The sequence below is a fragment of the Mercurialis annua genome, linkage group LG7, assembly GCF_937616625.2.
Source record: "Mercurialis annua linkage group LG7, ddMerAnnu1.2, whole genome shotgun sequence".
NCBI classification, from domain to species: domain Eukaryota; kingdom Viridiplantae; phylum Streptophyta; class Magnoliopsida; order Malpighiales; family Euphorbiaceae; genus Mercurialis; species Mercurialis annua.
Window position 1 is genome coordinate 45,996,915 of NC_065576.1, and position 17,653 is coordinate 46,014,567.

The 17,653-nt window shown below is 29.0% G+C and overlaps 2 protein-coding genes and 1 long non-coding RNA gene across 3 annotated transcripts; 2 read left to right on the forward strand and 1 right to left on the reverse strand.

Moving 5' to 3' along the window:
* Positions 1 to 526: 526 nt before the first annotated feature.
* Positions 527 to 2,714, reverse strand: LOC126654771 (uncharacterized). Its single transcript, XR_007632693.1, has 4 exons — positions 2,591 to 2,714; positions 2,436 to 2,513; positions 1,126 to 1,199; positions 527 to 643 (listed from the first exon to the last, which is right to left on the reverse strand). It is a non-coding gene; the product is annotated as an uncharacterized LOC126654771 (long non-coding RNA).
* A 1,883-nt stretch (positions 2,715 to 4,597) lies between these two features.
* Positions 4,598 to 6,455, forward strand: LOC126654752 (uncharacterized). The gene is made up of 4 exons (XM_050348729.2): positions 4,598 to 4,845; positions 4,945 to 5,151; positions 5,897 to 6,067; positions 6,207 to 6,455. Exons 1-4 carry the CDS (start codon positions 4,840 to 4,842, stop codon positions 6,258 to 6,260), a joined length of 438 nt encoding a protein of 145 aa, XP_050204686.1. The 5' UTR covers positions 4,598 to 4,839; the 3' UTR covers positions 6,261 to 6,455.
* An 8,163-nt stretch (positions 6,456 to 14,618) lies between these two features.
* On the forward strand, positions 14,619 to 17,126 carry LOC130014854 (uncharacterized). Its single transcript, XM_056103815.1, has 5 exons — positions 14,619 to 15,192; positions 15,321 to 16,136; positions 16,219 to 16,423; positions 16,513 to 16,679; positions 17,011 to 17,126. The coding sequence occupies exons 1-5, from the start codon at positions 14,619 to 14,621 to the stop codon at positions 17,124 to 17,126; spliced, it is 1,878 nt and encodes a 625-aa protein (XP_055959790.1).
* The last annotated feature ends 527 nt before the right edge of the window (positions 17,127 to 17,653 follow it).

Genomic DNA, 17,653 nt, shown 5'->3' on the forward strand with positions numbered 1-17,653 from the left:
AGGTGTACGTTCACACACCATGTCTTAGGCCTCGCACACTTTCTTTTCTTCAAGTCAAAATCTATTGAAAGTCTAATTTTTTTTCTTGAGGTGTACGTTCACACATCCATGATTTTGTAAAGGAGCTCTTATATGAGTTCTTTTTTCATAGTAAAACATTCACAGAAAGATGTGTTATCTCTCACTGTCACGGCCCATTTTCATGAATCGTGACCGGCGCTAGGGTATGGGTATGGTTGTACCAAAACCCGTAGCTAGCCTTGCGGATAACCAACTTATATCATTTAAAACAATGTACCTGCAGAAAACCACATGCTCGGGGGCAACCGAGACTTCAGTCTAGTCTAGCAGTACAATAAGCAACATATATTCAAAGTATACTTATCTGAAAATAATGTCTATCAGCATGGTAATATATATATAATTCCATAAACACTGTAATCATGCCAAAGCTAATAAAATAATAGTTGGACCAATCCAACAAACAATAGTCTAAAATATGAAATAAAGACTAAGACATGAATAACTGATACTACTACTGCGGTCTAAGAGTTTAAAACAGTTCGACTCTTTTATTCTGAAAATAAAATAAAAACCTCCGAGAATGAAGAAACGGAGATCGACCAAAGCTCAAATCATAAACCTGAAAAATTTGGGAAAACAACGGGGTCAGATTTACTGAGTAGAGTTTATATAACCATTTACATTTATTAAGTTAAAAACCTTTAAAACGTTTAATAAAACATTTTCATTATGGATTATCAATGGAACCCTAAACCACAATTCTAAATCCATTGTCGTGTCGGTGAGACGTATCTCAATAACCGATCCCCGACTATCACTTAATAAATAATGAGCCCAGGAGACGTATCTTCCACCGGTGACCTCACTAAGGTGAGACATATCTCAAACCTACCTCAATGCCATAATCATTACCGGTGCGCACGCAGTCCCGATGATGTCCATCGAGTAGCACGTTCCAAATCAAATCCACAATGCCGAAAACAGTTCAAAAACTGTTTATACATATATATATATATACATATATATATATATATATATATATATATATATACAAAATATAATACTTTCTTAATAAAGAGGTAAATAAAGATATAAACTCACTGCTTGCTAAATCCACGTGATCCTGACAAGCACCTAACTCTGGTTCGCCTCTGAAGTACGAACAGTCGACGGGTCTAAATAAAATATTAAAATCATAATTAAAATCAGACCCTAACTCTAAAGAGTACTAGACACCACATAGGACTTAGTACACACAACAACACGCCAATGTATAATCAAACACATAAGATTAAAATATATTAAAACTATAACCCAAGTTATAGAAATCAAACCATATAAGTTATACATATTAAATTACTATTCAAGTAATTTATTAGACAATTTAATTTAACCCAAGTTAAAATCTATATCAGTGAGTCAGCCGAATTATTAAAAACTACCAAGCTTCTTCCCACTTGTTGGGCGACCACAGTCTAACCCAAAACAAAACTTTATTAAATTTATAAATCCGAGTTTATAAATTAAAAATTTGATAAAAATATTATCCATTTTAAAATAGGACTCAATATCTTAAAATTCAAGTAACCAATAGTTACTGATAATTTATTTAATTAAAAATAAATTACAAAAATATTTAAAACTCAAAACGTCAAATTGACACGTGAAGTCAATAATTTCAAAATTTTAATAATTATCCGAGAAATTATAAATTATTGATAAAAAAATTATTATCATTTCCCGATTATAATAATCAAATAAATTAAATAATAAATAACACTCACATTATTTTTAGATTTAAAATAACGTTGGAAATTTATAAATCGAAACGAAACCCGAAAATCAAAATCAAAAACAATAGACAAAGGTTAACCATTAGCATTTAACTTAAGGGATCAATTTATTAAAATTAATATTTACGAATAACCAAGTTGGCCTTTTGGCCAAACTTCATAATTTGAAAAACATATAGCAGACCCGCCACTCATCATCCTCACCAACTTCCATTCTCAAAACAAAACCTTATTACCAAAACCCATGAAACCAACTTTCAACGATCAAATTTCCATACAATCCAACTAAACAATATCATAATCACTATAACAATAATCAACATACCCAAAGGCACTAATAACACAGAAACTAGCTAACATCAAAAGCAAATTGAGAATATTAATCAACAGTGGATTCGAGTCGACAACAATCATGATAAACAAACTATCGATGAAAACAACAATCCGTCGAACCCAATCAACGCTCAAAACACACTAGGCAGGCATTCACGACCTCTAACAACAAGTTAATCATTCAACAATCACTCATAAACATAACAGTAACAAAGTAGAGGAACATCATAAAACAAATAATAAAGCGGTGAACCGTACGGCGATAAACGAAGAGATTGAACGTACCGTTAACGATTATAACACGTAGGGATTTGAGGGAACGATGAATAATGATGAATCGTCGAAGAAGTTTTCAGATTATAGCTAGAACAAACAAATATGAATTATTAAACGATGTAACGATATCGAATATAAACGATGAGGAACGTAAATTTGCTTACCGGAAATCTAACGAATGAAAGAAGTGGTGAGCGATATGTCTCAGATGGTCTTAAAGTGTTTGACGGCTAAAGTTTCGAAGAAAAGAATAGGGTTTTAAGGAAAGAACACGAATGAATAGGTTAGAAAAAAAGAATGCAGAAATCGTTATCCTGCTACAGAACTATAAGTTTCTAATTGATATTGAAAAGGGATGGGCTTTCTAATATGTAGAAGGCATGGGCCTCTAATACCATTTCAAAGAAATGGCCAAGTCACGTGGACAGAATTATGAATTTATGAGTGCATGAGTTTCATGCAAATTCACATACTTTTGTTTTTTTTGTTTTTTTTTAAATTAATAATACAAACCAAATACAAATCGAATCACGACCGAATCAATGAACGATTAAAAATAAAATTTAATAATAATAATAATAATAATAATAATAATAATAATAATAATAAATTACTTAAAGCTTGACAGAAAAATAATTTAAAAATACGGGATATTACACTCACTTTTCAATTAAGGGAAAGAAATTCATATTAGATGTTGATCTTTCGTGCGAGAGATTAATTTGTTCATTTATATTCAATCCAAATGATGTAAATTTTAAATCTATAAATTTCATATTTTATAAATTTAAAACTCATGAATTTTAAAATTCTTCGATAAAATTATAGGTATTTTCATTTAAAATTATAAACTTGTTTTTTATCTTTTAACAAAACTAGTTATGTTACATTTCGTTACTTTCACTAAAATGAACATCTAACACCATAATCATATTCTCACTCCCCTATATGCTGTAGTATTAAAATGTAATCTTTATCATTTCGTTACTTTCACTAAGATGAACATCACCACCATAATCATAATCTCAATCCCCAATATGTGATAATATTAAAATGTAATTCAAAGTTTAAAGTCCATGCATGCTTCTTCTGCACATTACCTCTACTATATAATCAAATTTAATTAATGGTGTTATATAATTTATTTACTAACCGGAATTAATCTTTTATCAAACCAAAACAACGGTAGCCTCGAAGCTGATGTTTCTGTTGGGCGTTGACCCTGCATACCATACTGACTTCACTACTCATAGTAATTAATTAATTAATATATCTATATAGTAATTAAAATTCTTTTACTCATTTTAGGGTTACTTTTAGAAACCCTATATTCAAAGCTAATAGGTTTAGCCTTTAGGATAATGCAGAAGCTCCAAGCACCATGCCCTCATATTCTGGTACGCGTGTGGCCTTACAAAAAGTTCTCACCAAATTTACTATTTACTCATCAGTTTTGCTTGCAGAATGAAGAAACCCAAGAAAATAAATAAAGAAACAGAACCCATCTGCTCCTTTTGCCTTTATTATTAATTTTGCATTGGAATATGCATCTTTTCAGCCACAAACTAGGTCTAATTAATGACCCAAAATTCTCATACAAGCTAAACAATATAATAATGTTAAATAATTTCAAACTAAAACTGTTTTTCTTTCAAATAATTTATTTAAAATTTAGTCGGAATTTAAATTAATATTACATTCTAAAAACTAAAATGATATTTTCAAAAAAAAAAGAGTTTGTGTGACGCTTGTTTGGATGCCTGTATTTTTTACATTTGATCTATATATTCGTCTATATGTTAATTGATCTTACATGTTATAAATATTAAAGTGTCACAAAGTGTTGATGATGTCAATTCAAATAAAAAATTATGTAAATAAAATAAAAATATAGAGATTAAAATTTTATAAAATTAAAGTATAAAAATGACTTCTATTATTCCTATTGCAATAACGGTGCACACATTTCATTTCCGCAAAATACATGCATTTAATTTCAGTAATGGAGGAACTTAAAATCTACAAAATTAAAAGTGCGGAGACTATATATCCATAAATGAAAGTATGTGGATTTAACATAAAAAAGTAAAAAAAATACAGGAACCCAAATAAACAATTTGTCAAAAGCAAAATAACCTAAAATATAAATCTCTTGCATATGTACCCTTTACCTTACCACTTTGTCTCCGTGTCTGTTACTGTGTAACTTCGTTATCTGAGTTGCTTTCTTTATTACCCTCTATTAATTGCTGCTTTGGATCCTCCATTCCCTACTTTTCCCTCATTAATCTTCCTTTCAAATCCCACCTCTTTATTTAAATTTTGCTACTCTTATAAATTCGTCCACGCTTGTAAGCACACCCATAAAGTTTTTCAAGCAAATTTCAAGATTCTTGCTCATTAACTAATTCTCATGGAAGTGAGTTTTTTTCTTCTTTATTTCTTGGTTCTTGAATGCTAATTTTAAGTTTTGGTGAGTAAAATGTATTGATTTTGTGTTATGTGTTGATGATTATAGGATTATTATTATTCAAGAAACTATGTACCAGCTTTCGGAAGCTGGGATTGGAACAATGATCTACCGTTCACTCAATGCTTTGAATCGGCTCGACAAGCCGGTTTGCTTCGTTATAGTTACTCTGAAGATCGTGATTTATACGTTGCTGGTGATTTGTATGATAATGATATTCTTACTCCCGCCATGATTGTTGTTCCTCGTCGAAGGGTACGTACGTTTTGAGTTCTTGATTTTCTTGAATTCTTGCTTTTCTTGAGTTCTTGCTTTTCTTGAAATTCTTGAAATTTTTTTACGCAGCTTTTAGTTTTACTTAACTTGTTAAAGATTAGGATAAGTACAAATTAAAGATTTACTAAAAGAAGTTTAATTACAACTAAAGATTGCTAAAATGTGTAACCAAGAACAAAGGAGGGGTTTCTTTTTCTTTATTAGCAATCTTTTTGTTATTTTTTTCAAATAATATTATGGGAAACTGGAAAAGAAAAGAAAATTTGACCTAAAAAATAAGTGAAAATGGTCTTTTTGGGGTCGGGGGACCAAGCCAAGACATTTCTTCTTTTTTTCTTTTTCTACTTTCATATAGAAGACACATGATGATGGACATTAATGGGGTAAAAAGTTTACCAAAAAAATCAAGGTATACCCAAATTTAAAAATAAATAAAAGGTGGGTATTCATCTATTAAATCATGAAAAGTATCTAAAAATTATACTGAATGGTGGTGGTGATGATGAATGAATGAATGAGTATTCAATTCATTACATCATTCATCATTATGACATTTTTGAAAGATGGGTGATAGATGTCATTGTTTTTCAGAATTATTAAACTATAAATTTATTTTATTTTGATAACCAAACTTTAGTTTATTTTATTTTAATTATAAAATTTACTTATAATATAAACGTCGACCGATTTTTACTGATTTTTAATATATTGCACGCTGGTGCAGGCAAAAGTACGTCAGCCTCGAGTCAAAGAAGAGAAAAAGCAGCAGAAATGGGAAATGAAATTAGACACATCAAGCCTGAGTTCTGATGAAATGAACAGGCCAACTCCTAAACCGGTTGATGAAGACTTATACAAAATTCCACCAGAGCTTCTTTATGCCAAAACCAAAAAGGCATGCTTTAAAATTTAATTAATTAACTAATTATCTCTAATCTTTATCTATATTATAATTAATTAGCTTTAATTATAACCCATAATGCTTAATCTTTACTTTTGATTAAAGTATTTTTTTTTTATTTAATTTTGTGCAGAAGAGAGGATTGGGTTTCTTTTCAAGGTGTTTGTTGCCAAGTTGTGTTATGTGAAGATTTGGGGTGGAAGAAGAGTACATAGAAGGGAGATTAAGAAGAAGAATATACTTAAAAATGAATTAGTTATATAATATAGTATTTATAATATGTGATTGGGTTCCACTTAATTATAATTAATGTGGAGGATTTGTTAGTATTATTAGTATTTAACTAATTAAGGAGTTTTATTCCTTTTCTTTTGCTTGAGAATCTCTTGAATATTTCCCAATAGGAAGAACTTTAATTTTGTGTTTTGAGTTTATGTATATTCTTCTCTTTATGTGAAAAAAGAAAAGAAAAAGGCTATGGAGTATTATTTAGAATCTTCTTTTTATTTCTTTAGCTTTAAATTTTTGTTTTTGTGAAAAAGTTATCAAATACCAAAACCTTTCAAAATCAAATTAGACCATTCATACTTATTTTGTGATCAACATCAATTAAATCCATTGATTGATTATGACATATAACAATGGCAATCAAATGTTAGATCATGTGTGTCTTTACTATGAAGTGTAATTTTCTTGGTCTAGTTTCATATGTTTAGCTTGAAAACCTTTAATGGAGGAGTTCAAAAATAGAAATGGGCAAATGGATATGGTTTTAGTTGTGACATTTGACAAAAACATAATAAAAATTGGGTTTCAGTGTTTTTTTTAGTTGATTGTTTTAATGCTATAATTAGAATTTGAGTATGATTTTTGATAATTTTAATTGATTAACTAATTAAATATAGCTGCATTTTTCGATAAAAGAAAGAATCATAACATTACGCCCTAAAAAATATTATAAATAAGATAAATAAAATTGATTGTATTCATGTGTCCAACTCAACAAATAGTTTAGTACGAGAATATATTAAAAATATGAGAAATTCTTACCTAAACCTGTTCCATGAATTTTCCATGCACATATCCAATGAGGTGTTAGAAAATCGAACACAATTTTCTCTCTCTTCTCATTATTTTCTCTTTCTTTTCATTTCTCTAACACCTCACTGGATGGGTCCATAAACTTGTCATAGACCGGATCTAGATAAGAACTTCCCTAAAAATATTACATTATGGTCATAATCTCATCCAATATTACAAATTTTGAATCGATTAACTTTTTGAAGTTTTAATCTTTGTCCCCAAGTATTCTGTTAAAGATAGCAACTCCATCTCTTCCTGCAAAATGATCAAATTAATTTGAATCATCATCATTTCAAGTTGATTGAACAATACAAATAGGTCATTTTCAATCAATTCGTATCATTCTTATAAAATATAGATGATATAGATTTTAAAATTTAGATAAAATTAAATTTATCTACACCACTTAATTTGTAAAAAAAAAGATTTTTGTTGAGTGAACATTACGTCTTATGTGCAATTAACTTGAATTTTTAATTAATTTAAGAGAATTTTAATCAATTTTTTCAATTATAAGTCTCTTACTAGTTAATCTACATTGCACATTAACTCACAATGAGTTAATATAGGCTCAAACTCTAAAAATATGTATACCAAATGTAGATTATTGTGATATGAAGTAAAGGAAAAGGTAACCTATATGAAAGGAGCTACACTTGCACCTTTGAATTTTGAAGCTATAAAATGAAAAGGAAGTGTAAAGAAGAGACAAAATTGAAAATTAAAAAGATAAGACATTTGTTGGCAAATGCTGTTGCTTTTTCTGCTTGCACATGCATCTATATTGACCATTTTACCTTCTTGCTTTTACAGTGTGGTATTCCAACTAAGTTATTTAAGATGAAAATTTCTTCTTGTTATAAGATGAAAATTAAAAATAAAATACTTTAAACTATGTTATAGTTAATAAAAATTAGAATTTAACTAAAAAACTAATAATTATTTTAATTTCTGAACCATTAACTTTTTTTTATTAAGATATAATGAAATAAATATTTTTATTCTTATTTATTGAGTCAATTTACTTATTCTTAAATATTTTTTTATTTTTTCATCTTAAATATTTTAATTTTGAAAGATGATACAGTAAGGAATATTTTATTTCTATCACGTCTTCATCTTCTGTACTAAATTGATAGATATTTTAAAGTAAATTTTAGAAATTATAATTTAGCTAGAGAAAATAAGTTAATTTTAAAAAAATATAATTGCTTTTATTTAATGGAGTAGTAATTTTTTCTCTTTTAGACAAATTAATTTTTAAAATTGTATCCTGCAATAATTAATATGGATATGTATAATAATTAATCATCAACGTAATAAATGACTGTTTGTAATTTAAAATAAATAAAATAAACATTTACCTATTAATTTGGGACAGGGAAAATACCAGTTTAAGAGTTACATGTAATATATCAAATGAGATTTTTTAAATAATATCCGAAAAATATATTTATAATAATACTAGGCAATTTTTTGGAATTTTATAAAATACAGAATATGCTCAAAAAAACACTATAACATGCATAAAAACATCAAAAATTATTAAAAGCAAACTATAAACATCCAAAATATATCGTAAAACACACACACAAAATACCTAAAAAATACTCATACATAAAAATCAATAAAGTCAACGATCCACTGGTCAATTGTGCATATAGCACGTGTTGATCACGCGTTGACCTGTTTGTTGACCGCTATTGGCCACCATTAGTCGCCGTTAATTAATGTATTTTTATTAGTAAACTAAAGATGTAGATTGAATATTTTTTCGTAATATTGATTACTGGTAGAGGTGTACCGAAATGGATATAACCAAAATACTATAGTTTTTATATCCGAACTCAAACTGAATTATATTGCAAACGAACCAAAACGATATTTTGATTCGATTGGTTATTTTCGGTTAACTAAACTAACCGAATTTTTTTGAAATTAATTATTAAAAAAATTATTTTTATTATTAATTTGTAAATAGTATATAAAATCTCAAAAAGGTTTAAAAATACTTTAATTTTTAATAATTTACAAAATAGCATTATACGTATGTATGTATATATATATATACACAAAAAATTCATTTATTTCAGTTGGTTTTTGTTAATTCAAAAATTCTACCATAAATAAAAAAACTTAACCAAATTAACCAAAACTTAAAAAATAAAAGCTTAAACTGAAACGAAATAATTAAAAATCAAACCAAATTAGAATTTAGGTGCAATAGTTCGTTCGGTTAATTAGGTTTCAGTGCACAAAATAAACACTGCTTTTCTTTAAAGACGGAGCATATAATCCATTAGCTCCCTAAACAAACGAATAACCAATAAAATCTTAACATTTTAGAAGCCAAAATCTTAAAATTAAATTTTTATTTTTTCTACATTTCATAAATATAATATTTGTATTTTTGTTGTTACTTATTTTATAAATTATATTTAAAAGATATAACTTTCTAAAAAAATTACAATATTACAAAAAATAAAGATAAAATATTTAAATAAAAATCCAACAAAAAAAACTATAGCATATTTTAAATGAAATAATTACTCAAGACCTAATGTGTTTTAAATTTTTCATTAACCGAATTAACTAAATATTTTTTATTTTTTTCATGTTGAACTATTATTGTTTATTAATTTATTAGTTTAATCAAAATAATTGAATAATGGTCGGTTTAGTTTTGTGTTTTCAAGGTTTTGGTTAATTTATTTTCGGTTAGAGAGAAGAAAAAATAATTAATTCAATTTTAGTTATACAAGTCTATTCTTAATGGGTTAAGTACAAATTAAATCATAAAATTTAGCTTGATTTACAATTATAACATTAATTTTAAATTTAACAATATCAAATATAAAATATTAGTTTTATAATTCTGAATGTCAAAAAAAGTATATATATTCTAATATGCTTTCCGAAATATATATAATTCCGATATGCTTTCTAAATATAATTTTTAAGGAAATGATATGTTTCTTTGCAAAGGCAATATAGCACAGAGGTAGAGTTATATATGACTCACAGTCTCGCTCATTTTTGACCGATTCCAGCGTTTAATACTACTGATTTCTCTTCCCATATTTTAACATTAATAGAATTATTATTTTCTTCTTTATTTTTATTTTTAGTTTTGGTTTCTTGAATTGAATTAAAGTAACTTTAGTGCAATAACAACAATGCCTGCTAGCTGCAGAGTGAGGAGGAGTGTTCTGACCCAACGCTATCCTTCTCTAGCTGCTATGCTTTCTACTATTTATAGATGCACTCAATATTACTTTTTTAATTTCTAATTTTGATTATGATATGAGATTTTGGAATCAAGTCAACTCACTAATGCATCAAACAAAATTTTTGTTCCATGCATGGAGAAGCTAGCTCAACTAATTCTAGGGAAAAATTGAAAAATATAGAAAAAGAGAAAAATAATCTCATAATTACGGAAGTCTGTGATAAATTAGGGACAACACTTAATTACTTTTCTAAACAAAGGTTAGCACTTATTTTTTTATATCTTTCTCAACCATCACGTGTTTTTCAAAATCACAAATTCTTCTCTTTCTTTTATGTCTTATTCATCTCCTTCTTTTTCCTTACTCGTCTCCAATCATGTCTTATTCATCTCCTTCCTTTGCCTTACCCATCTCCTTTCTTATTTTATCCATTTCATTTTCTATTTAATTTCAGACACAAAAGATCTATTTTTTTATCGCGCTAGATCTATTCTCTTCCGCCGCAAGCTTGGAGTTTTATAGCCGCCGCAAGCTTCAAGTCCCACAGCTGCCGCAAACTTTCAGTCCCGCAGTCGTCGCAAGTTTCGAGTCCTACAGCCGCCGCAGGCTTCGAGACCCACAGCCGCTGCAAGTTTCGAGTTCTATAGCCGTCGCAAGCTTCAAGTTCCATAGCCGCCGACTCTATTTTTTATTTTTTCAGTAAATATTTAGCTTACTCCTAACTTCTTTTATGTTCTAATTTTTCTTTAGTCATGGTATTTAAACTTCATGATACTACAATCATGACCCAAAAACACACTTTTTTATCTATTTATTAATATGCAATTCAAATTTCAATCGATTTCAGGTTTGTAAAATTGTTGTATTTTTATTGTGATATTGTTGTTGTTTTTCTTTCACGTTGCTGCAACTGTTGTTTTTCTTTTATGTTGCTGCTGCTGTTATTTTCTATTTCCTCTTAATGCTGCTACTGTTTTCTGCAGCTAATGCTGATGTTGTTTTCTTAGTATATTTTTTGTATATTTTTTGTATACCCTCATATAATTTTAGTATATTATTTCTTTTTATATGTTAATGTAATTTAAAGATTATATGTATTGGTTATTTTATTTTTAATGATTACAATGATTTGGTATACCTTTTTAATGTTTTCTATATAGTGTACATTTGTTATACATACTGATTTGTTTAAATAAGTACAATGTTTATTCTAATCAAATTATGTATATTTTATGTATATTATCAATATACTTACTATGTTTTTTTAATGCTTCAGAAATGACAACGTCAATTATTATCAGTATTTGGCGTTATCTTTTGTATATTTTTACAATGTTTGATATACCTTATGTATATCCTTATTATGTCATATACTTTTCTAGTTTCTGTTTACGTGTTTGTATATTTTATGATACCGTATGTATACTTTATGTATATCGTTTGTAATTTTTTAAATAATTATAATGTTTGGTATGTCTTATGTATATTTTATGTATATTCTTATTATATCTTTTACTTTTTTAGTTTCTGTTTACAACATCTTTGTATGTTTTATGTATACCGTTTGTAATTTTTTTTTAAATAGTTATAATATTTATGCTAAACAAATTATGTATACTTTATGTAAATTATCGGTATACTTACTGTGTCTTTTTCATCCTTTAGAAATGGCAACATCAATTATTATCAGTATTTGGCATTACCTTTAATATATTTTTACATTGTTTGATATATTTTATGTATATTTTTATTATACCTTTTACTTTTCTAGCTTATGTTTACAACGTGCTTGTATATTTATGTATACTTTATGTATACCATCTGTAATATGTTTAAATAATTATAATAATTATGCTAATCAAATTATTTATACTTTATGTATATTATCAGCATACTTACTCTATTTGTTTAATGCTTCAGAAATGGAAACACCAGTTATTATCAGTATTTGGCATTACCTTTTATATATTTTTGCAGTGTTTGGTATATCTTATGTATACTTTATATACATTCTTATTATACCTTTTACAAAAATTAAGCTATTATATATAAAAAATATAAGAATATTATATTAAAAAATACAAATTGTATATTAAGGATATACAAAATAGCCTACAACAAGTATGCCAATAGCTTGCATAAAATATACAAATGAAGTTATTATAGAGACTGATCAAATATTGATAAATCTCATAAGCACACTCTTCCTCTTCCATAATCATCATCAACAATTCAATTGTTTTTTATGCTTATAATAATTATTTACAGATATAACAATCTTCGAGCCAATATAGTTCTTTTGCTATTGCATTAAGTTTAAAAAGATTTAACCCAATAATTATTGCAGCATTTCATAATCATCCTCAATTTGATTACTTTTGATGCCAATAGCAAATATATGCAGATATGATAATCTTCAAGCCATTATAGTTCATCTGCCATTACATTAATTTTAAAAGGTTTTAAACCAACAATTGTTACAACATTCAATCTTATATCTATATAATACAGCATTTATATACTTTTTGTATATTTTTGGTATACTTTAAATATATCAAAATTACATTGCTCTTCTTTTCTCTCTCTAACTTCTCTCTCTACTGTAAATAACATAGGAACACAACAAACACATAAACAAAAATATGGTATTCAATAATTAATTTTTGTTCCATTTTCTTTTAATTTTTCTTTCCAGTTTCTTTCTAATCGGAACAAAAGTCTTGGATCCTAATATTGAACTCCACCGCTGCCACTGGTTTAATTGTTGGAGCATAATTAGTAGTCTCTGGCGGTCATTGGAGCTTAGACCGGGGACAACGATGGTCGTTTTGCCTGAAAGAAGTGAAATTGATTGAGATTAGACGGAAAGTTGGGTCTTTAAAACATAAGCAGCTGGGTCTTCTTCTTTGCGGCAATAGCAACCCCATCTTCTCAGGTAACACTCTCGTATTCAACAGCAAATAGGATGGCGATGGAAAGGGTGAGATTGAAGAAAAAACCGGTAAGCTGCGAAGACGGTGGAAGAAAAGGAAGAAAAAAATAAGAAAAGAAAGAATAAGAAAAGAAAGAATGAAAAAGAAAGAAGAAAGGGATGAAAAGAACAGTACGTGTTTTCAGTAATTAAAATAGCTTATTAAGTGTTTATGCAAGACCCAAACTTTTGTTGCAATTAATAAATTGAGCACGTACTAATCTAATTATTTTACAAAAACAAGTGTTACGCCTAATTTCCTCCTAATTCTACCATGGACGTTGGTCCAAATTTGCATGCCACTATTAAATTAGAGTCTAATTCAGTGTTAAACTTTTTTCGATTATTAAACTATAATATTTTTATAAAACGGTTATTAACTCCCAAATTATCACATTTTGGTAAATAAATTGAATTTTATCAATGATAAATGGTCATTAGATACTACTAACCAATGTTTTCAAACCCGGACCGGATCGGCCGGTTCAACCGGTTAAACCGGGAACCGTAGGCCTGTCCGGTCCGTTTGCATACTAAAACCCGGAATTCCGGTTGAACCGCTTTGAACCGGAAATAACCGCTGAAACCCGGAAACCCGGCATAACCGTTTGAACCTTCAGACCCGGCCGGTTATGATTAAACACTAAAAACCTAAATTAGAAACACTACTCCTTTTCTAATTGAAAGTCTGAAACGATTCAAATTCAAATAACTGCCGCATAAACTCTTTCTCTACTCAGACCCCATGATCACCAAAATCATTTGTTAATTCTGTATTTAGAGTTCATCTTTATACCAAAGGTAAGATTTTAACTTTTTATTATATACTTCTTAAAACTTTGGTTTGCTGTTCAATTTTAAAGACTAAAGCTAAACATATTTTGCTGTTCAATTTAGAATTATTGTTTTACTTGAGTAATAGGTGTTTGTCTAGTTAATTTAATTAGCTTACACTTGAATTTTGATAGGGTTTATTTAGTTGCATTTAATTGTATAAATCTATGTTTTGCTAAAATTGCATGTTAATATGATCTTATTTTTTTTTTGAATTGACTATTGTTGCTGATTTTAGCTACTTTGTTGTTAATGATGTTATAATAGAAACTAGTTGCCGAGCAATAACATTTTTTGCCTGTAGTTAGTTCAATTATAAATTTATGTCAAGTCTATGATTAAAATGAGTTCATGAATAATCCAGTAAATGCATATCTAAATAATAATTTTATGTATTATTAATTTTTTTAACTATTTTTTAGCAGAAATGAATTCGTCAAGTAGTCAACAAAGTTCGTCAACGGTTGAATCTACTCAATCGTCAGTGAGGCTGAAAAGTGATCCGGCATGGGCTCACTTTAAAGAGGAAGTGAATAAGGAAGGAAAGAAAATATGGACGTGCTTACATTGTAATAATGTCTATAAAGGCGGAGGAATTAATAGAATGAAAAAGCATCTAGCCGGTAGAAGAGGGGAAATTGCTCCATGTAAGAAAGTTCCTTATGATACCCGATATCAAATTGAACAGTTTTTGAAGGAGCTTGATAAAAAAAGTGAAGAAACAAATTATGTTGAGGATGACAGTCAATATGATCCTACAATTGACCTTGGGGAAGAAATAGCACCAACAATAGAAAAGAGCAAGGAGATGATACCTGGATGTGCAGCTTCTCAAAATGGAAAAAGAAAGCGAAATGACAAGATGAGTACTTTTTTTGCACCTAGAACCGTTTCGGGTGCACAACCTTCTATCAAAAGCGCACTTGCAACCAAAGAAGCCTTGCACAATGTTGATATGGCTGTTGCTTGGTTTACTGCAAGAGAGGAACGACATTTGTTAGGTCAGTTGATGTTTCTCCTATCGTCAAAGATGCAAGCGCTTTATGCAATTTGTTTGTGGAATTGGTTCAATGGGTTGGACCAAGCAATGTGATTCACTTGATAACCGACAATGGAGCGAATTATAAAGCTGCGGGAAACGCGCTTAATCGTAAGTATCCCTCTATTAGTTGGTCTCCATGTGCTGCACATTGCTTGAACTTGCTTCTTGGTGACATTGGCAAAATGGAGCTTATTACTAACCTTGCAAATCGAGCTTCTTTGGTAACAAAATTTATATACAATCATGCATTTTTATTAGCTTGGCTAAGGAAGAGAGAAGGATGGACAGAAATCGTACGTCCGGGGCCAACTAGGTTTGCAACCACATTCATTGCGTTGAAGAGTATCCTCGAACACCAACATGATCTTCAAGCATTTTTCACTAGCAAAACATTTAAAGACTCTCGTTACTACAAAGATAAGAAAGCAGTTTCTGTTACTTTAATTATCATTGATAGCAAATTTTGGAGTGATTGTGAAATGGTTGTTGGTGTTGTTGCTCCACTTATACGTTTACTGCGAATAATGGATACCGATAGAAGGCCTTCAATTGGCTATGTTTATGATGGAATGTATAGGGCGAAAAAGGCAATCAAACGTATACTTAAGAATAGGAAGACATTATACAAGCCCTATACAACAATCATAAAAGCAAGATGGGATAAGCAACTTCGAAGAGATATTCATGCGGCGGCTTATCTTTTGAATCCAGCTTTTGCATATGATAATGTCAATTTTTGTAAAAAAAAGGAGGTAATGGAAGGTTTCGTTGAGACGGTCACTATTTTGATTAAGGACAAATCTGCTCAAAAAAAATGCATTGATGAAGTGGCTATCTATCAAGATCGATTAGAAGGTTTTGGTCGACAACTTGCTTTGGATTCATCCAAGACTATGCAACCAGGTATGTAATTTTTATTTTAAAAAATTGTTAGTATCATTATCATATTTTTATTAATATTTTTTGTGTGTGTATTCTCTTATAGATGAATGGTGGAGGATTTTTGGATGTAGTGCTCCAACTATTCAATCTTTGGCTATAAAAATTTTGAGTCAAACTTCTTCTTCATCCGGATGTGAACGGAATTGGAGTGTATTTGAAAGAATACACACCAAAAAAAGAAATAGATTGGAACACAAAAGATTAAATGATCTTGTATTTGTTTATTACAACTTACGTTTAAAAGAAAGGTATTAGTTATATTAGTAACTTTAATAATTTTAGAGATTTTTATATTTATATTTTCTTGTGACATGTTTATTTTTAATTTTTTGTGTAGCCTTGAGCGTCAAAATAAATATAATGATCCTATTGACTATGAAAGTATTGATAAAACTGATTTTTGGATCATGGATGATGAAGATGACACTCCTTTACTAGATATGAATGAGATAAACAACATACTATATGGTGATGATGGACTTCCAAAAAACATTTGTGATGAAGGTAAATAGATTTCTATTATTGCAATATTTTTGTGTGAATTAGTCTTTTTGAAATGCAAAATTTTTCCGGCAAAAGCAGGAGTTACGCTGCTGAAAATTTTACTGCAGAATTATGTGCATTCTACTGCAGAATTATGTTCATTCTGTTGCAGTTGTTTCTGTAGAAGAATGCATGAATTTTGTATCAGAATTACTCTAGCAGAATGTGGGGAACACACAATACATCTTTGATAATAAATAACCCTCAACAAAAAAATTTGATTATTCCAATTAATACACTTCCAGGATGAGGTAATGTGTACTATAATTTTTTGGATATTTTCATTTTGTAGATGTGGACAAACTTATGAATGAAATGCAAGAATTAATTCAACTAGAAGATATTGGCGATGAAGATGATGGTGAGTGGGATCGAGAAATGAGAGCCTTCGTGCAACAAAAAGATTAATAAAATAGATATACTTTTGTTTTTGTTTTTCTCATTAACAATTATTTATTAGATAACAAGTTGGAATCCAGGGCTCTTGTCATTAAAATGTTATGTTGGACTAAAAATCTTCAGATATGTAAACTGATTTTGGAGTATATGTGTCATATATGTTCTAATATATGCATAAAAGTATAAATTTTTGTTTAAACGGTTCAACCACCGGTTGAACCGGTTGAACCGGTTGAACCTTGACCCTTTGGCTTCGCCGGGTCTGTCACCGGTCCGGGTTTTAAAACATTGCTACTAACTCTTAAATGACATGATAAAATTAGGAACGTATGAACTTTTTTCACCAACTACATAAGTAAATTTTTACTTGTATTCATTTTATCACTTCACGTAAAGTAGAAATTTAGTTATTGATAGGGTGTAACTCTTTTTAGTTAAGAATATTGAGCCTAACCGTAACTATTCGATTATAATTTGGTCCAACTACACCTCCGTCACAAAACGACTAATTTCACTTCATCCGCTTCAACTATCCC

Coding starts and splice junctions, on each gene's coding strand:
- LOC126654752 (XM_050348729.2), top strand. Junction 5,152..5,896: donor TTGTTGTTCCTCGTCGAAGG/GTACGTACGTTT, acceptor ACGCTGGTGCAG/GCAAAAGTACGTCAGCCTCG. Junction 6,068..6,206: donor TTTATGCCAAAACCAAAAAG/GCATGCTTTAAA, acceptor AATTTTGTGCAG/AAGAGAGGATTGGGTTTCTT.
- LOC130014854 (XM_056103815.1), top strand. CDS start 14,619: ATGAATTCGTCAAGTAGTCAACAAAGTTCGTCAACGGTTGAATCTACT. Junction 15,193..15,320: donor AGAGGAACGACATTTGTTAG/GTCAGTTGATGT, acceptor CGAATTATAAAG/CTGCGGGAAACGCGCTTAAT. Junction 16,424..16,512: donor AACTTACGTTTAAAAGAAAG/GTATTAGTTATA, acceptor TTTTTTGTGTAG/CCTTGAGCGTCAAAATAAAT.